The 23,984-nt window shown below is 43.8% G+C and overlaps 1 protein-coding gene across 1 annotated transcript in view; it reads left to right on the top strand.

The window, feature by feature from the left end:
• The window catches only part of LOC136053515 (neuronal acetylcholine receptor subunit alpha-7-like), a 64,592-nt gene that overhangs the window by 13,712 nt on the left and 26,896 nt on the right, over nucleotides 1-23,984 (top strand). Inside the window, exons 2-3 of the mRNA XM_065744250.1 lie at nucleotides 4,637-4,776; nucleotides 23,351-23,395. Coding sequence (XP_065600322.1) covers nucleotides 4,637-4,776; nucleotides 23,351-23,395 — 185 coding nt within the window. The remainder of the gene's footprint in view (nucleotides 1-4,636; nucleotides 4,777-23,350; nucleotides 23,396-23,984) is intronic.

Raw genomic sequence — 23,984 nt, 5'->3', positions numbered from 1 at the left:
AAATAAATGCAGTACTTGAGGTGCAGCCTGAATAATGCTCAAGTCAGTGTGTCTTATATCAAAACAAATTACACACGCCAACTGAGGCAGCAGTCCTTGCCATCACTGGCAGCAAGACATTTCTGTGCTTAAGCATAGGCATGCCCAGTTGCTATCATGGAGCTGACATCAGCCACCAGCAGCTTGATCTAATCTCAGTATCTCAGAGATTACAAAACCCTTTTCAGATGCCATGATGGCTCACAGTCAGTATGAGACACCATCTGTGCAAATCTTATCAGAGTTGCCTCTCTCCTCCTAGCTGTTAAGCCACACTTTATCCAGATTCCTGGATTCGGTTATTAACTTGCTTCTAGACTTGCCCTGAGGAAATCTCCTCAGCTTATCTGCTAAAGCTTTGTAGATATTTATGTGATATTTCACATTTCATTCCTATTGTCTCTGTTTAACCTGTCTGGGGCATTGCAACATGTCTGTATTTAACAATGCTGAAATCCTACCTACATGCACATTGTGCGAGTGCAAAGATAGAGCCCAGACTGCAAGCTGGTAGCAAGATGCCTTTTTTTGTTTCTTGCAGAAATAACATAAGGCAAGCATGCTGTAGGTGAGTGGAGGAGAAAGACAGCTGTTCCGTTGCATTTCAGAAATAAGCCCATACAGAAGCCACCATCTTGTTTTTTGCTAAAGGCTTCTCATTTATGTCATAGGACTCCCTTATCCAGCATGAAGGACACCACACTGCTCCCCATGGGGGATTTCCCTGATCTCACAGTAATACATTTGGAGGGACACATATTTTATTGTATTTCTTGTTAGAGGAGATGGTAGCATACTGCAATAGAGAAATAGTTCCTGGGCAAATTACCTTCCAGAGCAGTTCTCAGCAGTTCCATCATAAAAGAAAGATACAGTTTCATTACTGTGTATGTTCCCAGAAGAATTTTGTATCTGCTTATGTGTCGTGATTATCAATTGGTGAGCATTACAGTGTGGGTGTGTTGCTGAGGTCCCTGTATGAGGGGAGATCCAGAGAGGTGCAGAGTACATTAACATAGTCCATGAATACACCTACTCTACATAAAGCTCTTCACAAAACCATAAGGGGACTTTATCCCTGCCATGGGTTAATTATCTTGTGCCTGCCAAATGTCTGCAAACTGCAGGAGCAGCTTAGGGAACCACTTTAGGTTACACAGTGTAAAGCTGAGTCACAACCTACTCCAAAATTCTGCCTACCTCAAGCAATTGCATTTCACTTAATAACTCCAGCCCAGCTTAGCAGCTTTTATTTAAAGAATGTTTTCAAGAGAGAAATCCAGCAGACCTGATGAGGACTAAGATGAAGCACCTTCTGTTTTAGAAGCTTACAACATTCCTTGCTGGAAATCTTGTTCTGTTCCCTGATTTTATTTTGCTTGTTTGTTTATAATTTCTGGTCCCAGATATAGCCAGCTTTGGTGCCCTTTGCAGGAGGCAGAACTCTTCAGTATCTAGTGCATATCCCATCCAAGTCCTCAGTACTTGTTATTTCTTCCACCTTTCTGGCAGAAAGAACTTGGAAATCAAGTTTGATCATGGAAAAAAAAAACAACCTCCCCTTTTTAAAAAACTGTAGTTGTTCTCTTTCAGTCTGTTCCCATAGCTACTTGTGTGCTCGCTGAGAAATATTTTGTACTGTCCCCTATATAATTCAGCACACAGGGGATACTGGCTGAGGCAATGGAACATTTTTTACTCAAAGTGTGCAGCCTGTTTACTCAAAGAAACAGAAAAACATCTTTCTTAATGTCAATATCAGTTCCTTGTACTACTTCTATAACGTAAATAGCCAAGTAAGTCTGGCATTACCTTTGAGAGACTGACCTGGCAACCTGAAGTTTTGACACCCGAATTCCAGCCTAATTGAAAAGATGAAACAATGTATTAGGGACCAGTGAGCTGATAGTGCCACTGCTTTTGATCAGGTTTCTGTGTCTGAGGGGTAGGCAGTGGTAAGGCTTATTCCACCACTATTCCTGTGAGATCGACTTCCCCATCTCCAGCAAACACTCCACTTAGCACACAGAGTTGTAGTGTCACAGTGCATTAGCACAAGCATTAGAACGGAAAAAAGCAGCAACCTCTCTGGAACAGGAGACATTAAGTATTTGAAAATTACACAATTTAAAGGAAAAGTATATGAAAACACAGACTACCTTATTTCCTCCTCCAAAACAAATATATCAGAGAAATGGTGTTCTGATTGGACTTACCAGGTCTATGTAATGCCAACAACAGCCATGGCTACATCCTAGGAGATCCCAAGATGCCCACTGCTTCTGAATTTCTGTAATTTAGTGTAGTTAACTGGGAACACACAAAGATGTGGCTATGTATACCAATTCAGTAAATCTATGTGTAGATCAGCTAAGAATACCTTAACAATTTTAGGCACAATGGGTAGCTAAGTGACAGGACCCCATTGCAGAGGGGAGAGTTGAAGATAGGATGGCAAACCAGGAATAAGAAGAGCAGTAATATGCGGTGAAGTGCTGTAACCTGAGCTCACAGTGTGAAGACATTTTCCCAGAGTACTCAGCTTATATTTCTCCCAGTCAGATCCCTCTGGATGAGCTCTTTAATGCACCACAACAGCAATGGTATCAGGGCACTCTGCAGCCCAGTTGACTATCGAGCCTGGAGAAGGCACTTCTCTGTTGCAAAAGCTGAGGTAGACAGTTTAAAAGGAATGTTGCAGGGAACCATTACATAAGCACTCAGGATGAGGGCAGAAGGGCAGACAGTCATTCCTTCCCTTAAACACAGGAACATGGAGAAGGAAACTGGGAGAGTACGCTGCGTGAGTGAATGGACAGCAAATTTGCTCAAATCATACAGCCTCTTTTCATTGGACAATGTGTTTTGGTTTTCACTGGTTTCCTTCTTACAGAGGGGTCTTACAAGGGAATTGGGATGTGCTGAGGTAATGGAAAGCAAATATTGAGATCCTAAGCTAATGCCTTGCAGGAAAGCTTGTTTAAGCTGGTGTAGCAGAGGAACTGTGGCCAGAACTGTTCATTGCAGATGGTGAAACATGGCATCCAGTATGTCAGCAAGGGCTATTGGAGCAGCCCTGAAGCATCTCATCCCCTCATACCCCATAATCTATTATCCAAGAGAAGAGATTGTCCATAAAGGTGGTATGCCAGTGCACCACACCAAATTAAACGCGGATACTTTTCCTTCTCATTTACCAGGCACTGCTGTGCTTGTAAGCCACAAAACACCCTTTAGTATCAAGAAAACCAAATGGAACATGAGTTCAACAGATTATACTGAGCAATATTAAGTTTTAGAAGACCTGGCTGCTGTATTTGAGAGATGCCCATTCCACGCTTACAGGGATTGCTGAGCACAGCAAAAAGCTTGGGAAGGGAAAAGCTGGCTCTCAGGGTTTGCTTGAACTGAAGAAGAGCATTCATCATAACTACTGTGTGAAGAGTCCTGGCCTCAATGTAAAGAACTGTGGTCAAGAGTTTAAAAGAGTCACACACAGAGAGACCAGGATCTGCAGTGGAGTAAAAATGCTTCAGTCCAAAGTCATAACAATTCAGAGTGTAGATTCCCTCTCAGTGGCTGATTTTCTGCAGATCAGGGAATGCACACTCATGTTGACAGGAGTGATTTGGCCTCAGGGAGCTGCATCCGGAGCACCAACACCTGCACAATTTGGGGGACCCAAGCTCCTGGGTAGCTTGTCCCAGCAAACTGCTGGCCTTCCCAGGGAAGAGACCTGATCCATCACTGCTACATCCATAGTAGTTAAGCCCAGGAAGTGCAGCAACACTTACACGAACACTCTCTGCACCCACTGAAAAACTGGGGAACCAATACACAGGGGCAGTATGCAATTTAAGCACATACTGAAGTTCTGATGGTCATTAACAGGTTTATGTGTCTGCATGGCATCTTCTGTGTTGCGATTATAATTGCCTGAAGACAAGTTAAGCATCTAACACCCTAAGTTCAATATCACCATTGTACATACCTATCAAATATTCTAGCCTTTATACCACCACCTCATTTAGAAAAAAGGCAAGGGAAGTAACTCAAAGCCTGGGGAGGCTGCCACATGAAACTGAAGAGGCTATGGAGAAGACTTTTTACTGCTTCCTGAGCACACACACAGAAAAGCCTGATACATCCACTCTGAGTAATAAGTATACCTGTTGCTCTTTCAGAGTAACCATACAATATGTCCAAGTAATACACCAAATCCATTGCTGGGAAATAAGAACAAGCAAATAAAAAAAGCTCTTACTGACTTCCAGCAAGCTGTCTGGTGACTTTGGAGCCACTGACAATTGTCAGGAGGGGATCCAGGTGTGGGGGACTTTTGCTCCAAGCTCAAAAGACTGTTCAGTAGTTCCTGGGTGTTAGTAAATAGTTACAGCTATAATACTTAATGTCTTTAGAAGTTCATCAGTCACATAGGCAGAAAAGACATGTCTGTCACTCCTTTATTAGAGTTTTGGGGAACTTTTGGGAAATTCTTAATTACTGATGTATTAAGAAGCATTTTAAGCTAAACAGATGAATAATGGGGACAGCATGACCATCCTGAGTGACAGTGACCTTCTTATTTTTCCCCTAGTCTCTCATCAAGGTGAAAGCCAGAGACGCTTGTACAGGGATCTGCTGAGAAACTACAATCGTCTGGAGCGCCCAGTCATGAACGACTCCCAGCCCATTGTAGTTGAGCTGCAGCTTTCTTTGCTACAGATAATAGATGTGGTAAGTTGCTGGCTGTTCTGTTCTCTACGGCACCCATTCAGCATAACTAATCTGATAACTAATCTTCTGTACATACCACACACTTCCTCTTAATCAGGCTGTCAGAGGTGAGAGCAGACTGGCTTTGACTGAGCATTCTCCCTAAGTGCTGGAGCACGTTTTGACACTTTGAAAGAGTGAATATCCTCCTAGAAGCACAACTGTCTCTGATACATGAGCTGCAAGAAGATTACGTAGGTTTTCATTTATTTTAACGAGAAAAAAAGGAGCACTGTAGTTTAGAAGCCTTGTGTCATTACAAATTATATGATGACCACGTGCAGTATTAAAAGCCAACATCACTGCAGTTACACCTTTTCTTTAGACATTACAGTGGCAATGACCTCTTCTCTCACTGCATCTTTATCATGCGCTACAGTTGAAATACTCTGCCTTGAGATAAGGTTAGAAATGCATAGAAGCAACAGCTGGAGACACAGCCCTCTAATTGTCTTTATTGATCTCTCTGCAACATACATTTTAGGTCTGGAGATTTGACCCATGGAAAATTTCAATATAATAAATTTAATTCAGATCCCTTTTTCATCCTGAAGAGGATTCATATATAAAATATGCTGTATAGAATTTATTTCATATTCAGGGAAGAAGACAGTCAAGAGGGCAGTTTTGATCACTTTCAGCTAGTCAAAGCAACAAACATGAACAGATTAGTGCACCTCCCTTCATCCTGTTATCTCTGTAGCCATACAAAATGGCTTATAGTGCACTGTGATTGCTGGGGAGAGAACAAGGAGGAGAAAGAAAAACTTTCAAATATTGTGCATTTGCAGACTGATTTGACAGAGGTCTCAAACATTTAAACTTTTTAAAGTACCCACAACCTTTTTGTAAATGTGCAACTCACCAGGCACTCTCTCTGGAGGGGCAAGCAGGCCCCTGGCGCTCTGGCCCCACAGTGTCATGCAGCACCAGTGCCAGGACCAGCCAGTTATGGACCCCCTGCAGCAGGCAGCAGCCACTCAGGCAGGATAAGATGCTTTCTCTTTTGACACATTACCAAACGCACTGAGCTGGAAGAGGGAGATCAGTACCCTTAGCTGAAGTCACTCATTCATGGCAAGAGCTCATAAACCTCTTCATGAAGGAAAGAGCAGATGAATCCTCCAGCTACTTTCAAGTAAATTTCAGTGAGCAATTCCAGGTTTGGCAGAGGCATCTTAGCTTCAAATATCTTGCTTTAAACATTCTCTTTCCAACAGTGTTTTCATGCTGTAATTTGAAGGTTAGGGGTAGAAGGGGGGACTTTTCAGCCTTCAGGCGGTGACTGTGCATTTTCAAAGTCAGTCAATCAGTCAGAGGGAAGAGTTACATAAAACCTTTTTTCAGCTGCGTTTCACATGCACATGTGAAACACATCCTTTCAGCAGACAGTATTTCTTTAAGTACTCTATCTGTGTTATGTCAATGTCCATTGCAACCAATTTCATTCCTCTATTGCTTTTTGATTGTGTACAGTAGGAAAGGGGTCATCTAGATAGTTATACTTACATAGAAACAGTTTTGCTTCTCTCTGTCTCTGCACACACTGCGGATTTTCTTTTAGCTCAGAACACTAGTGACTTGTCCCAGGCTCATGATCTTGCAACCTGAAATCAAAGTAATGTAGAGTAACCTGAAATTTGTCTCCTACATAGTATGAACAAGGTGTCTGTCTCCTTCAGGGAGGAAAAGAAAATCCTTTGTAATATGGACTAAGTGTCTTCATTAACACCATACAGTAGCAGAAGAATCCCTGTCAGAGGCAATATGAGTTGCGCACAAGGTGCTTATCATCATAGAAGCTACATGGGAACATCTGTATGGGAACAGATGGGTCCTGGATTACTCTGTGGTTGGGTGTAGGAAGTGTTTTAATTTGGGGCTGTGGGAGAAATATTCTTCCCTTCTTTACACAAGGCATTTTAAGTGATCATTTCTACTCTTGTCCATCCTGAGAGCTGCACCATGTGCTACCTCCAGCAGTGGAAACATTCCAGGATGTCATTGATAGTGTGGCTGGCACTCAAGTTTCTGCAGTAGAATGGTAGAAGGGCCTGTGTGACATGAATAAGTGGCTGAACCAATCAGCTTAACAATCCACAGAACACCACTCCCGTGGAGTCCAATACCCAATATAGGAAGTGGTACATGAATACACTATAAGGAAGCAAGTCCTCAGTGTAGACACTGGTGTTTAGCCTCCACTGGTGGCAGAACAGATTGCAGCACCTGGATGCTCCAGCTGCTGAAGGAAACACCTGTTTAAGAGGTGGGTTGTGATGTAAAGGGCAGCAGGCAAGGTACAGAGGATCAGTAACCTCTGTTAGCTGGGTGCAACCCAAGGCCAACTTAGTGGAGTCTCACTGATAACAGGCCAGTGATGGGCAGCGTGTCCCCTGCTGCAGAGGCCTGGCACAGTGGGAAGCAACTGGCACTCAGCTGCTTCTCATCTGACAGGCATGAGACAGTGGATGCTAAACTGGTTTCTGTGTGAGAGAAGGCAATATAAGGAAGAGAGAAAGTCTTCTGTTTTATGGTTGCATGGAAGGAGTAAGGGTTGTGTCAATGGTACAGAAACTTGCCCTTTACTCTTGCCAAGGCCTGGCATCTTATCTACCACACAAGTAGCAGGAACAGCCTCATGGAGTGCCTCCAGAAGTCTGTTTCCCACATGTACTATATTACAGCATAATCAAATCTAAATTAATCTGCACTGATGGCTATCTAAGTAGATTCACCTTGCTGCACAGAGGAAAGAAGCTCTAGTATCACTGTAGATAGCCAATTACTGCTGTGTTACCTCTTCTATCATCTATTAAAAAAGAATTGCAGAGTTGGATTGAGTTTCTTGATGCTACCAGCTTAGATTCATAGATTCATAGATACATTAGGTTGGAAAGGACCTACAAGATCATCTAGTCCAACCATCCTCATATCACCATCCCTACCCACTGAACTACTAAATCAAATCCCTTAGCACATCATCAAACGCTTCTTGAACAGCGCTAGGGATGGTGCCTCAACCACCTCCCTAGGCAGGCCATTCCAGTGCCTGACCACTCTTTCAGAAAAAAATGTTTCCTCAAATCTAATCTAAATCTTCCCCGGTGCAACTTGTGGCCATTCCCTCTCGTCCTGTCATTATTTATCAGGGAGAAGAGGCCCACCCCCTCCTCACCACAACCCCCCTTCAGGAAGTGGTAGAGTGCAATAAGGTCTCCTCTGAGCCTCCTCTTCTCCAGGCTAATAAATCCCAGCTCCCTCAGCCGCTCCTCATAAGGCTTGTGCTCCAGACCCCTCACCAGTTTTGTTGCCCTTCTCTGAACACACTCCAGGGCCTCAATGTCCTTCTTGTAGTGAGGGGCCCAAAACTGAACACAGTACTCGAGGTGCGGCCGTACCAGAGCTGAGTACAGGGGGATGATCACCTCCCTGCTCCTGCTGGCTACACTATTTCTAATACAGGCCAGGATGCTGTTGGCCTTCTTGGCCACCTGGGCACACTGCCGGCTCATGTTGAGCCGAGCATCAATCAACACCCCCAGGTCCTTTTCCTCTCTACATTCTTCAAGCCATTCTGCCCCAAGCCTATAGCATTGCATGGGGTTATTGTGGCCAAAGTGCAGGACCCGGCACTTGGCCTTATTGAACCTCATCCCATTGAGCTCAGCCCAGCTGTTCAGCCTATCCAAATCCCTCTGAAGGGCCTCCCTACCCTCAGGCAGTTTGACACATCCTCCCAACTTGGTGTCATCTGCAAACTTACTGAGGGTACACTCAATTCCCTCATCTAGGTCATCAATAAAGATATTAAACAAGATGGGCCCCAATACCGACCCTTGGGGGACACCACTCGTAACAGGACACCAGCTGGACTTAACTCCATTAACCACTACCCTCTGGGCATGGCCCTCCAGCCAGTTCTCCACCCAGAGAAGAGTTAACCTGTTGAACCTTGTATTAGCCTGCATATGATTGGTGTGAATTTCCGCACTCAAAGCCCAAAGCCAGCCACCATATTCAAAACCTTGAAGAACATATTCTCTGCTTTTCACACAGGCAAATGCAAGTGAAGGATATCCTTCTCTTCATATGTTCTGGGCTGCCTTGTCCAGGGATCACGCTCGCTTGGGGCTTCCACATTCCCTAAGGTGTCAGGCCCTTCCCTGGCACCAGTGGTGGATTTGGCTGGTGAACCCTCCCAGAGAGCACTGCTAGGCCCTGCTGGGTCCTGAAAGCCCAGGCAAGGGTAGAGCATATCCAAGAGTACCTGGAACAGCATTCCTCTTCTTACTTTGTCTAAAAGCCCAGCTCATCAGTCAGGCTAGAGAAATCAAGAGATGAGATGTTTTTTACAGGGAAGTTGCATCTTTTTCACTTGGGCCTGTTAGGTAGAAAATATTTATCATCATGAATAGTGGTTTTAATTGCTCCTGCTGGCACCTGCAGGGATCCTAATCTGAGAGGATCCACATCCTTTATGTCAGAGCATAGTGAGACATCTTAAGAAAATTCTATCTTCTTTTTTCAGCTTTCTGCTTGTGGTACTGATCACCATTACATTCAGGTCAGTGCATCAATGCAACTGCAACAGTTTCCTCACTGCCTGTTGTTATCCAGAAGAAAAGCTTGTTTGATCAGCTTTCTAGGACACATTTCCTAAAAGTGCAAGTTTAAAAGTTTAAAGGAACTCTCAAGTAAACTAACAGAAATGTATGATGAATAAAACTGAAGCAAGTATCACAGTCTTAAAAAAGAATCCAAATAAAGAGCCTAATTTTAAGAAGAGCACTTCAAAGTGGCTGCACAGTGCTGCAAAGATAAAAATGCCTCAAAAGCCCTTTCTAAAATCAAACACACCTCCAAATTTCCTGTAACAGTGTTGATGCCCTTCAGAGGCAGTACACAGCTAAGCACATTCTTTGGCCTCATGTGAGAAAGAGGGAGGGCGCAGCCACCACTCTCATTGTTATCTTCTGCAGAGCCACCCAAAGGTCTGGCTGTGCATCTCCTCCCACATCATGGAGTGCTCTAGCCTTTCTGCTTCATGTTCACTTTTCCACTTACCACTGACCCAGAAAACCTCCCTAGCATTTGCCAGGTTGCCCAAGTTTGTAATTCCACATGGTTGCTAATGTTTTTGTTGCAACTTTCTCCTGTTTCTGAGAGATTGGCAGTAATAAGGCAGTGCAGTCACTAGTGGGAAAAAAAAATACTGGGGAAAAACCCCACCAGCCACTAAAGAGTCATTTGGCACTTCCAGAAGCAAAAAAATCTATTGCTTTATTTGTGGCTACTAAACACAAATACTACATATGGAAAATTTACTGTGTACTGTTTTGATTTGACTGATCTGCATGTAGAAAGAGAGTACATTCTACAGACTGCAGGATCATCCCAAACCTGATCAGATGCTTGCAAACAACCCTATGTAAGCTGCAGATTTTGATGCTGCTTGAAGCTCATGATTGGTCTGGAAAGCAGCAAAACAAAATCACAAGAGAATAATTTAGTCAGGCAGTAAAGAGCAACTACTCAGACTGTCTCCTGAAAACCAGAAGTGTACATATTGTGCAATTCTTGGCGAGGGAAATTATGGGAAAAATCTGCACATACTTCCTCTGAGCACTCAGGTGCAATTATTACTGCTATAAATAGTGGTTTTAAAGTAGCTTAGCAGCCCAACTGTTTTAACCTTCTCTACCAGAAAGGCATCAAAGTGCCAGATTAAAGCTTTAGTTCACACTGTTGTGTGCCCTTATCTGCCAGCTCAGATTCCAGGTGGTCTGCTTGTCACATACTAGAACTTTTGAATTCAGCCTCCAAAGGGCTGGCTGGTGTAGATTGAGCTCTTTGCTGAAACTTGTTTCCTTTGCATGAAAACTGCCATAGCGAAAGGCTGCCTGTCAGTAGTGTGTACCACTCTACCAATCAGTTCTGAACATTTTAGAGGTTCATCTCCTTGCTTTTAAGCTCTTGTGTAAGATGTAAACTCAGGTGGCTTATGAAATAAACTCTACTTTCTAATGAAAGTATGCTTATTCCTTCCAGAAAACATTAATAGAGTGCAGGCACAGTTTTCCCTTCTTGCGAGGCTGGCAGATGACAAGAAGTGCTGCGTGGCTGGGTGCTGGTGTTATTGGTGGTGGTACTGCTGCCAGCAGAGCTGAGGAAGATGGCAGCCAGCTATGCTGGTTTTGAAGTGAAGTGAACAACTGGAGACCTGAGTGATTACATTTCTCTCTCTCATTCTCCTCCCCATTCCTAAATTGTCTTTACAACAACTAGATCACCCCCTCTCACTGCACATTCTGGCATAATCATATGGCCAAATATCTGCACAGCAAACCCAGGTCAACTCACAAGTGATTCAATGAATTAAATATAAATACGCCAGTACGCATAAGCAGCCACTGACATATTATTCCCAATATAGCATCAGCATTCACTAGATTAAACCGTAATCCTGATAGTACATCCTGTACAAATCTTTTCAGGATAGATAACTTCAACAGCGTAAGCATGACCTCTCAAGACTGAAACAAAGAACACGTAGCAGACAGAGATGTAATCAGAGATGTAATAATAATTAAAAAAAGGATTATTAGATATTAGATATTAGATATTCTGTATTTCATTTATTTACAAAGCATCAGTAAACAGCAGGGAGAAAAACTCTTTCAGCCTTTCTGGATCTCTTTTTTTTATTTTTATTTTTATTTTTTCTGTCCTGTTAACGCCTTTCCATTTATCTGTGGGCTTCCCACACAGCCTTTCTGAGCTATATTTATTGCTTCTTCTTGTACAGACGTATTTTATAAAACAATGTCTTTTTCCAGAAAGATTTTTTATCCACCAGGAGTTGCATTCTCATTTTGCAAGAGTAAATCCACTAATTTACTAAGTTCTCTCTGCCACTGCAGGGAGAGTGAAGCAATTGGTGTTACTGAGGAGGAAATTTGGACGTCATTATAAAAGCTGAAAATCTGTAATTAGTATCATGAAAAATAGTCATTAAAATTCCAAGCAGAAAAATTACAGAAATGTTGATAGACAATAGATTCATTAAAGTTAAATCCCAAACACACTCTTCTGGTCATACAGCTCACTTACTGTGACCAATTTTGAACTCTGAGAAGAAAAATGAAATAAATTGTCCTATTCATTAACATGGACAAAGCTTCACCAGTGGGACTGCCAGGGCTAATTGAGTCACAAGTGAGTATTTTGGCTGCCTTCTAAGTGCCAGGCATTATCAAAGTGATAGTCTTACTAAGCCAATTAAACATTAGAATTTGCTAGCACAATGAAGTTAGGCACCGTGGGAATTACGGCTTCCTGTCTTTGCCCTCACTCTTGAGTTAAGTATTATCATGAAGGTTTAATCACCTGCCTTTTAACTTAGTGTTTTTTTCATTGCCTTCTCCCTAGCTCAGTGCATATCCAGGGCATGGTGCTCATCTTGTAAGCAGCAATTCAATAGCACGTTTGCTGTCTGTTTTTCAGCATGGGTCTCCAAGCTCTGCTTGGTGGCTGCAGCTGTAACAAGAAGTTGACTGATTTCCTTGTGGGTTTTTCTGTGATGTTGATCTAGCTGTTTCACAGTAACTAACCATTCTCCTGCCTGTGTGATGAAAAGACCTGTACTATGCTGTTCGAAGAAGTGAGAATTTCAATATTTAGCCCATGGGTACTTCCTAATCTTCTGTAAATAATTTGAACCATCATGGATTTTAAAGTGTCCCTAGCACTTGTGACTGTGACTCTACAAGCTGCTAAGGAGCAGAATTTATTTAACTCGAAATGTGCCTGATTATTACTAAGGAGACTGATAGCAGTCACAGAGAAATAAACTCATCCTTTGGAGAAGCAACCAACTACCTGAAATGTATGGCACTTTCCACATCTCCCTCCAGTAAAGGCAGCAGAGTCCATGGAAGTCAGACTTCTGGCTGTGCCTTACCAGGGTCTGCAGAAACTGGTACAGGATGGGGAGGCACTGAAGATAGTCACCTTTCCAAAGACACAAGTTGCAGTAAGGCATTCTAACCAAGGCTGTCATCATGTAGTTGGATGCAGCACTTCTTATAGGCTTGTATCTTAACACTGTATTCTCTAACTCCTGAGAGATAGTTACTGCAGCTCCGAAGTAAAAACTTTTTCTCCCCATTTCCAAAGGCTTTACGTGCTTACTTACATTTCAGAACAGGCTTATGTCTGTCATAGCAGCATGCAAATACAGGAAGAAAATGTAAAGGCATCCTTACATGCAGCCTGGGAGTGAGACCTTGATGAGAATTCACAGCTGGCCTACTGGGCACCTTTCTCTGCCCTTTTCTCACTGCTTTTCCTGTTCTTTCAAATGCTGAAAAAGGCAATGAATAATGGATAGCTTGGAATAACAATTCCTGTCTAGTCCTATTTATTGGAACATATGTCAACAGAGCACAAAACACATGGAGGGCTATTTCAGGATGAGAAGCCCACCCTGGAGAATATGCAAAACACCTACATGCTGTATGTGGATGGCTTGAGATTTCAATGAAGGACTGGCTGCTTTTAGGCAGGAGTCCTTTTTCCCCCAGGAACTGGGCATACACGTCAGTTCATCCAAGTAGTCAATTAGAGAGCAACACTGTGCTGGAAAGACGTGAAACCTGTTGTCCTAGCTCTTGGCACTTCTGAGGGAGACAGAGTCAATAGAATCGTTTGTGTTGGAAGAGGCGCATTAAAGCCATATAGCCCAACTCCTCTGCAATGAACAGGTCCACAGAGCTCCATACAGCCTGAGCTTGAATGTCTCCAGGAATGGGGGATCTGTCACCTCTCTGGGCAACATCACCATCCTTACTGTAGAAAACTTCTTCCCTATGTCCAATCTAAGTCCCCACTCTTTTAGTTTGAAACCATTTCCCTGTGTCCTGTCACAGCAGACCCTGCTAAAGATTCTGTCCTCTTCCTTCTTTATAGCCCCCTTTAGATACTGAAAAGCTGCTCTTGGGTCTTCTTGTAGACTTCTATTCTCCAGGTTGAACAGCCCCAGCTCTCAGGCTGACCTCATAGGAGAGGTGTTCCATCCATTGGATCATTTTTGTAGCCCTCCTCTAAATGTGTTCCAACAGGTCCACATCTTTCCTATACTGAACACTCCACATCTGGATGCAGTACTGCAGGTGAGGTCTCAGCAGTGCAGAGCAGATGGACAGGACCACATCCCTCACCCTGTTGTCCGTGCCATTTTTGTTGCAGCCCAGGATATAGTTGGCACATTGCTAGCTTGTGTCCAGCTACCATCCATCAGTACACGCAGGTCCTTTTCAAAAGGGCTATGTTCGATCCTTACATCCCTCAGCTTGTACTGATAGTGTGGGTTGCCACAACTCAGGTGCAGACCTTGCACTTGGATTTGCTGAATGTAATAAAGTTCTCCTGACTTCATTGCTAGAGCCAGTCTGGATCTCTCTGGATGGCATCCCATCCCTTGGGTATGGTGACTGCACCACACCACTTGGTGTCATCCACAAACTTGCTGAGGGTGCACTTGATCCCACTATTGATGTCAGTAATGAAGACGTTTAAGATCACTGATCTCAGTACAGAGATGTACATGGCACATTTCACAGTTGTTCTGGTCTTCAGGCACTGCTGAGTGGCTGCACTGAGTAAAAAAATTGTTTCCCAAGTGATGCACCTACATCCAGTCTGTAACTGAGGGCCGTTCCACATGTTCTATGCAAGCAAGGTTGCATTACGTGACCTTTCTTCACTGCAGCAGCAGTATGAATTGGTAACAGTAGGAAAGAAAGCCATTACTGCATGGATCTGTGAGACTCAGTCACCAACAGCGTGAGCCACAACTCCTCAGTGTTTACTCCCCACTAGAAGAGTATTGTGCACCTCTTCTTCTGGGGAAAAAAACACTGCAGGAGTGTGGTTAGAGGCCACAAGACTGTACAGCCCCATACTGCTACCCAGTACAGAGGGCAAAGGCAGGCTGGGCTAGTTGCCCCAGGGGCAGGACATGTTCCTCACCAAGGCAGGAGAAGGGACCAGTAAAGCTGTCACCTCAAGGAGAAACCAGAGAAAAGAGACAGAAATATGGATCAGCCTGAGATGAAATATACTTATGAGAAATAACATCTAATCTTTCATAGAAACAAAGGCCCACAGCAATAAAATGAGAAAAGAAGGAGGGAGTGAATCTTCAACTATAAGCTCTTAAATAAAAAGGCTGCTCCGAAAGTAATACCTCCGATTTTATTATGTTGTCCCATTTCATCAGAAACAGACATTGGTGGTAAGTCAGTAGAGGCTGAACTTCCTGCAACCTGCTGATACTCAGTTACATTTTGTTGCTGTCTGAAAAAATGACATCTGAAATGTGAGTGCAGATGAAGCTGACGCTGAATGTTTATGGAGATCAGACAGTGGATGTGAACACTGTCAGGCTATGGGTGGTGCGTTTCAGCAGTGGTAACAACAGCAAGGGGTCACCTCCACTGGTGCAGATTGTTTGTAGACTCTTGCTCATCACTGGAGGAAATGCAGAGCTAATGGTGGTGACTGTGTTAAAAAGGAGTGCTTTGAAGGTAATGTACTAACTGGGCCGCAGGTGAAGATAGAAAGTATGACCCAGACAAAGAAAGGAGAGATTTAGGGGCAGTGTTGGACTGTCCAGTGACCACAGAACTAGTTTTTCAAGTATTTTTAAATACCAGGTGCAAACTGATTTGCCTGAGCTGAGCATTTGCAGCCCAGGAGAATACCCAGAGGAGTGCTGGACGGCACCCCTGGGGGCTTGTCATCTCCTGCCTCACCTGGGATCTTGGCAGGGCTGCTTTCACTGCTTTGCTGTAGGGAGAGCTGAGAGTCTGCCAAAAACAGCGGGAAGGTCATCTCCAGGGCTGACAGTGCCAAGTTATGCATGGATCATGCACAGAAAAAGCAAAGTGATGCGTTATTCAAGTTTTCTCCTGGGAAGAAAGGCACTTTCATGACTAATCTTAAATTCCTTTGCACAAATCCATGACAATCTGAGAGAGCCATTTCCAGAGCTTCCCAGTTGGAGAATTAGCTTTTATCTAGGCCAAACAGTACCTGACAGTGACCTCCTGAGACAATATAAGGCATATGCACTCTCATGATTATCTGTAAATATCTTCGTAGTAGAAAAATATGGGCCTTTCCATGCTTAAGTCTCTCAGAAATGTACACAGTCTGCAGTGCCTGATTCCTCCAGAGCTCTGGAAAGGGGCAGACAACCAGCTCAGAAAGCTCTATAAATACCTCCTCCCTTAAGAGCCCCTTGCACTGAGGTATGGATTCAGACTTCCAGAGCCCTCACTGCCTGGGCAACCAGAGGATTTGCATGGCCTGCTCCTCAGAGTCCTTTTGTAGAGGGGTCTGAGCAAGAGAGCTCTATCTGGAGAAATGGGAACCTGAATTTCAACATATGCCTTTATATTCCCTTGGAACTGACTGCTGCTTTTTTTTTTTTATTTTATTTTTGTTTTGTAAACTCAGATGCTTGTTTCAAAAACTTTTTGTTCTATCCTGTGATAAGAAAGACCTGTCAGGTTGCATCTTTTGCTGAATACACATATGGCATTTTCTGGAATTTGCTTTCCATAAAGCCTTTGAAAACATAAAGGCCTGAAGGCAAGGATGAGAATAGATTCTGAATGGCCATGAAAACAGCCTGAAGTGACATTTTTCTCCCCCAAGGCTGAAAGAGACATAAGTAGTCCAAAGCTCTGGTTAGACTTTATGCCCTTCCTGACTGTGATTATAAAAAAACGAGAGAGGAAGACCATGCAGGACACAGTTATATTCCAGGTAAACATGCAGAAACTCTAATAGGTAAGTTCCTCTTTGACTATAGAATAAACCTGACAAGTAAAACAAACATAATTGTCACAGTAGCCTTATGAAAAGTAGGCAAAATGAACCCCAGATAATGTGTTTAAGGCTATCTGAAATACCAATATGATGTACAGTGGATAATGAGCTGCTTGAAGTCAAAGCTACTTACCGAAGTCATTAGCACCTGAATAAGGACCTCATAAAAGTGTGACAGGTGAGCAAGTAGGGCAACAAACAGTTCTGTAATATACAGAAGGCAAACCTAGATTATTTTCTTTGCAGACATGGAGTCTATTAATTGAAAACTTGCATTATCAGGTTAAAGGGAGTTCTCTTGTGAATAAATCTGAGTCAAGAGTTAAAGGTTTATTAACAGGAATGTCTCCACATGGAGGAAACTTGCAAGCCTTCCAGATCCACTACATGTTACTGTATCCCTAGGCTTTCAGGCAGTCAGCATAAAGGCAAGGTCTACTCCTCCTCCTCCCCATGGTGTGCTGTAACATACATGGGGAAAAACTTTCAATTGTTAAGCTCTGGAATAGGCTCTGGGGAAGTGGTTGAGTCACCACCCTTGAATGTATTTAAAAACCATCTGGATGTGGTGCTCAAGGACACGGTTTAGTGGTGGGTTGTTAGGGTAGTATGGTTAGGTTGAGGTTGGACTTAATGATCTTGAAGGCCTTTTCCAATAAGCAATTCTATGATTCTGTGATTCCGTGACTTTACACAGGTTAGGGGAAGGAGCCTCCTAGTTGCAACAGCCTGTCATCTGTGTCACTCTGTTCAGCTTTCTCCTAGAAGTACACAGAAAGACTTTTCAAGAAGGATGTATGCAGTATAGGACTTAAAATCAAAGAATCATGGAACGGCTTGGGTTGGAAGGGACCTTAAAGCTCATCCAGTTCCAACTCACCCACCATGCGCAGGGCTGCCACCAGTAGATCCATGCTCCAGTACCACCCCAGCACTTTGATCTGCCAGGGGCCACAAGTCTGGATGAATTAATCCAGATGGGGCCTCATGGGAGCAGAGTAGAGTGGGACAATCCCCTCTCTCTCCTTGCTGGCCACCCTATTTTTCATGCAGCTCAAGTTGCAGTTGGCCTTCCAGGCTACAAACACACACTGCTGGCCAGCTTTCCATCCACTGGGACCCCCAAGTCCTTCTCCACTGCTCACACAGAGTTTTTTTCCAAGTCTGTACACATATCAGGGGTTGCTCCAACCCAAGCGCAACACTTTGCACTTGGCCTTGTTGAACTTCATTCACTTCATGTGGGCCCACTTCTCAAGCTTGTCTTAAGGCCCTTTGGATGGCATTCCTTCCTACTGTCCAACTGACTGTACCCTTCAACTTAGTGTCATCAGCAAACTTGTTGAAGGTGTGCTCAATCCCACTATCTAGGTTGTTGATATAAATGTTAAAGAGAAGCAGTCCCCAGATGAATCCCTGGAGGACACCACTCATCACCATCCTCCACCTGGACATAAATCGATTGACAGCAACCCTCTGGATAAACCATCCAACCAATTCCTTAACCACTAACTAGTCCAGCCTTCAAATCTGTATTTCTCCAGTTTAGATATGAGGATGTCAAAGGCCTTGCAGAATTCCAGGTAGATGACATCAGTTGCCCTTCCTTTGTCCATCAGTGCATTCAGTTAACTGTAAAAGGCAGCCAGATTGGTCAGGGACAATATACTGGCTGTCATGGATCATCTCCTTGTCTTGTATGTGCCTTAGCATATCTTCCAGCAGGATCTGCTCCATGATCTTCCCAGCTACAGGCATGAGGATCACCAGTCTGTAGTTCCTTAGGTCTTCCTTTCTCCCTTTCTTAAAAATGGAAGTGATGCATCCCTTTTTCCAGACTCCGGTTTGCCTGACAGTCATGATTTTTTGAATATGATGGAGAATGGCCTGGCAACTACATTAGCCTGTTCCTTCAGGACCCTGAGATGCATGTCATTGGACCCCACAGACTTGTACACATTCAGCATTATCACGTGATCTTGAACTTGCTCTTCACTTACAGAGGGAGGGCTCATCCAGACCCTGCTGAGAGGTTCAAGGACATGAGAGACATGGGAAACCTGACCGCCATTGAAGACTAAGACAAAGAACCTGTTGAGTACCTCAGCCTCCTCCATGTCTGTTGCCAGTTCTCCTTTCTCAGTTTTCAGAGGGGGGTACATACTCCTTGGCTTTTTTCTTCTGGATAATGTATCTATAGAATCCATTTTCATTATTTTTCACATCATTTGGCAGGTTCAGTTGCTTCTGGATAGCATCCTTGGACTCTTCCCAGGCAATACGTTACTGCTTCTACTGCCTGTACATTTCCTTTTTATCCCTTAGCTTGAATCCCCCAGCAGGTTTCCACTCAGCCATTCCAGCCTCCTGCCTCCCCTGGTTGATTTCATGCTCTGGGGGTTGGAATTATAAACTGATTATTGGTTCACAAGCTACACAAAATATAGCTAGGTTTTAATCAGAAACTCAGACAATCATTACGCCCACAATCCCCAGAAGAGAGAGTGGCTAGTTGTCTAGTTGGACATCAGTCAAGAAGAAACATCCTCTGAGGATCCCTGTACACATCCTTACTGTTCTTGAGTTGCTGTTGTTTCCCACATCTGTCAACACAAATAGCTCTGCTGAATCTATTTATTACTAGTATAACAGGATATAAAATCTAAGCTGATTTTTGTGTGATATGTTTCAGCAGCAGAAGCAGTTTAGAGTGATCTCAAGAGGGGACAAGGGGAGCAGCAAAGGAGGTGATATGAGATACAGTTTTGCGTAGATGATTATGGCAAGGCCTTCACTGTGCTTGAAGTTTCCTTTTCTGGGGTCAGGCATTTGGCAGGAGATATCTCTGCCCACAGAGACAAAGCCATTGGCAGTCCTGCAGATAAATGATTTCATCCTCTTTAGGATGGGATGTTTCTGAAGTTCCTACAAAACAAATAAGTGAGAAGAGGGAAACATGATACAAACAAGTTTATTCATCAGTGGCAGTAATCCGGCATCTTTTGTTCCAGGTAGAAACACAAAAAGATTCTCCATGCTCCTTTAATTCATGCATTAGCTTGCAAGTCTGCAACCACACAAATGTGGGACACACAAGAGGTAAACTCAGAGGTCTCACTGAAGACATCGCATCTACAAATGCAGCTCAGTGTGTGACAGTCTGTTTCTGAGTAGCTCACACCTTTCCTGATGCTTCTTCACTGGTTTCTTTGCAGCTCTGGAGCAGGAGTGGGAAGGAAAGACAGCATGAAAGTATCTTGGTGTTAGCAGACGTATTTTTTTCTAAAGTGAATAAGGCTGTTTCACTACCTGTATTAACCAGGAAGTATTACCAAAATAGTATAATTAAGGATCAGCATGATCCAAAAAGCCCAGGCGACTCCAGGACTGTGGTTTACCTTATGATTTTGGAGACTAAGCATTTTGGATGTTGGATGTCAGAGCAGAGTACAAGTGGAATGGACTCAGGGTGGTGTGATAGACAGTTTTGCATGGGAGAGTGTGAAAAACAAATTTTCGCTTATCTTCCCTATTAAGAACATGGCCAAGGAAAGTATGCACACCCAGGACACTCCTAGGGTCTTAATGTTTGCCAAAGCAGCCTGTAACTGCAATATCTCCCACCCCGAAAACACTGCAGAGGATCAGATACTCCTTAGAACAGGTGCATGTGCGCACACACTCACACCAACACACACAAATATGTAGTTCAGCTGTCCACAAGAGATGTACACTGACATCACATGATTGTAACCCCAAGCCTGTGAAGTAACCTGATTAAATGCAACCAGAACCAATGGATTTGCTTTAGAAATTCACTAGGCCATCACACCATCTTGCATCTTGGTGAAGTTTTCTGTCTGCCTGTTGTTAATGAACAGTGGTCATGGGTGGTTATTACTGCATCCCATTGATGACCTGCACAGTGGACCTTGAGGTTTGATCGCTGCAGTTCAGTCACAGGATTTTCTCCAGTTTCACAGCACTTTGCTAATGCTAAAACATCTCTCTTTCCTTCAGAGATTTCTGTATCTTCCTTGTAAAGTAGCTAATTGCTCTGGTTGCTGCATGAGTTCTGTGTCTGATGTTTCTCATTGGCTTTGGAAGAGCAGGAGGAACAAAAACAAAGAGAAAAATTGCCTCCAAATAAATTGTAGAATCATAGAACCACCAAGTTTGGAAACGACATCCAAGATAATCTAGTCCAACCATTCACCTTCCACCAGTATTTCCCCACCAGACCCTCAGTACCACATCTAAACATTTCTTGAGCACCTCCAGGGACAGTGACTCAACCACCTCTATGGGCAGACCATTCCAGTGCCTGACCACTGTTTTCACAGATGAAATTTTTCCTAATATCCAAACTGAGCCTGCCAAGGCACAATTTGAAGAAGAGTAGTGTCTTAGAAGCCCAAAGCATACTTCACATTTATAGCACAAACTCCTGTTTAATTAACTTAATTTTCTTTTATGACAAAGTTACTCATTCTGTTGACCGAGGAAAGCCAGCTGATGTAAACTTTTGGATTTCAGCAAAGCTTTTGATACTGTTTCTTACACTGTCCCCCTGAGAAAACTGCACAAGGTACAGGAAGACAGAAACAGAAAAGAATGGGTGAATGATTGGTTGGCAGATCAGGTTCAAAGGATTATAGTAAATGCAATAACATCAAGCTGGCTACCAGCCAGTAGTGGGGTTCCACAGGGCTCAATTTTAGGGCCAGTTCTCCTTAATCCAGTGACTTGAATACAGGACTATAAGGTATATTAGGGAAGTTTGCAGATGACATTAACTCTCTTGAGCATAAATAGGCCTTGCAGAGAGATTTTGACAGATTAGAGGGATAGGCAATCACCAAACATGTAGATTTTAACAAGACTGAGTGCCAGATTCTGCCTCGGGGTTGCAGCAACCCCGGCCTTACGTGCAAACTTGTGAATGGGAGTTTGGAGAGCAGCTCCCCAGGAAGGGATCATGGGGTTCTGTCTGACAGTGAATTGAACACAAGGCAGCAGTGTGCCCTGGAGCCCCAAAGGGACAGCCATACCCTGCAGTGCTCCAGGCTCAGTTCTGCCATTGGGCAAGGCGAGGAGATGTCCCCTCTGCCCTGTGCTGTGTGGCCTCACCTCCAGCACTGTGTGCCACAGTACAAAAAGGACATAAACCTGTAAGAGAGTGTCCTAAGGAGGGCTGCAAAGATGATGTCTTGAGGGCAGATTATAAAAGGAGCAGCTACGGTCTCTCGGTGAGCTCAGCACAGGAGCTGAGGGGAGCCCTCATGGAGGCTGCAGCACTCACAGGGAGCGGAGGGCAGTGCTGAGCTCTGCTCTGTGTGACAGTGATAGAGCCCAGGGGAATGGCATGGGGCTGTGTCAGGGGAGGGGCAGCTGGGGGTCAGGGAGGGTCTGCACCAGAGGGCGGTGGGCACGGCCCGGAGCTCAGATGTTCAAGGTGTACTTGAACACCACTGTCAGACACAGGGTTTGGATTTTGGGTGGTCCTGTGTCAGGGGTTAGACCCTGTGATCCCTGAGGTTTCCATCCAACTCAGTGTAATCTATGATTCTTAACTTTAGAAAGGGGAGGCAAGTTAATGCACACTGTAAGGTGTGACATCCTGGGAGGGCAGACCCTGGAAGTATTGGAGTCACCTGGGGTCAGGCCATAGCTGTTCCTTCCAACACATGCCCAAGAAAGCTAAGTTGGAGCAGAGGGGGAAAACAGTGTTCTGGTATGCCATTTGGCCAGGAATGTGGTTTCCTGGGAAAATGGCTGAATCAGTCAGGCTTACACTCAAGCCACAGAATCAAATCCAAGCTTTAGGATCCAGTTGAGTCCAAGTTGGAAACAACTGGGCATATAGTTGGCCAGCAATACTGAGTACCTCAGCCCCAGGTCTTGGTAAATACAGGGCACATGTGGTGGTATCTGAAGCTGTGTAAAGCAGAGGTGTGGATCTGAGCTTCTACACTACAGAAACTTAGCAGCCCTGCTTCTCCATACCTTCTGTGGTGATGACACCAGTGTCCTGTACCTGCAGACTGGATGCAGCCCCTAAGGAAGTTTCTTCATTTCTGTCATGAGTCAGAGCTGCCCCTGCTCTATGCAGGCAACTCATGAGCTGCCATTTACATGTCTGTGGCTTGCTGTCATATGTTAGCATTTCCACAAGCCCAGTCCTTCCAATTCAGCTTGAGCTAAGCAACTGATGGCCAAGACTCCAAACTTGGAGTGTTTCCACTGTTCTGCAGTGGCAGTGAATGTGATATAAACTCACTTAGGTTACCATGTGTTGTATGGCACCAGGATTGTCTTGCTTCACACAGCTAGACAAAAGGAAAATTGTATGTATTTGGTAAGCAATCCAACTGTCTCCAGCAAAATAACAGTCACTGCCTATTTTCTTAACTTATGATGTTGATCAGTTATCATAAATCCGTGAAGTCTGTAATTTTAAAAGTTAGAAAAGGCCATTTTCTTAGTCATGTAATGTAGTTGAATAATTTTACACAGAGCTCACAATCTACTCCAAAGAGTTTCTGTTTATTCATCCCAATAATGTGGGTTTTCAGAGGAACTCTGTCATCTGTAATCTCTGAGTCTCATCTCTTCTTCTCTCTTTTCTTTCTCTAAGGATGAGAAGAATCAGGTGTTGATTACAAATGCTTGGCTGCAGATGGTGAGTACCTGTGTAAATAAAGAATTAAAAAAAACCTTCCTAATAGCAAACTACTGAATGTGATTTCTTACCTGGAAAGCATGATTGCTGCCTTTTCACTTGTCTGTAATGTGAAATAAGCAAGGACTTAAGTGTTCATTTTACTAGTGAAAACAACAGGAGACTGCATTCACCCTTTGAGCAGATCTTGGGAAGTAAAGTAATACTAACCACACTGCTAGGCCAGTGGGCATAGGGATTTTGTAATAAGCAGTCCACAGCAAGGCTCCCACCATAGCTGAAGGAGGCTCTTCAGGAGGCTCAAGGCCCCTCCAGCAGTAGAGCTGGGCACTTGTAGTGAAGGAGCCAAGCACCTCATTAGACCTGGCTGTACTGCTCTCATGGCTTTTAGAAAAATCTCCATGTCTGTCCAAAATTGGGAGCTAGAGTATCCCTGGAAAGTGCAGGGCTCTCTAGCATGCATCTCAAATGCAGAGAAGTGAATTCAGCCACTTACTGGTTTGCCATTTGCAGTGCCCAGGCTCATTGGTTGTAAAACTTTCCTAGAACACTGACTTCTCTTCCATTTTAAAAGTCTTGCTCACAAATA

This window comes from Cyrtonyx montezumae, unplaced genomic scaffold (assembly GCF_038088225.1).
Source record: "Cyrtonyx montezumae isolate F1298 unplaced genomic scaffold, pur_monq_1.0 scaffold_30, whole genome shotgun sequence".
Taxonomy (NCBI): Eukaryota; Metazoa; Chordata; class Aves; order Galliformes; family Odontophoridae; genus Cyrtonyx; species Cyrtonyx montezumae.
This window is presented reverse-complemented; position numbering and strand designations above follow the sequence as displayed.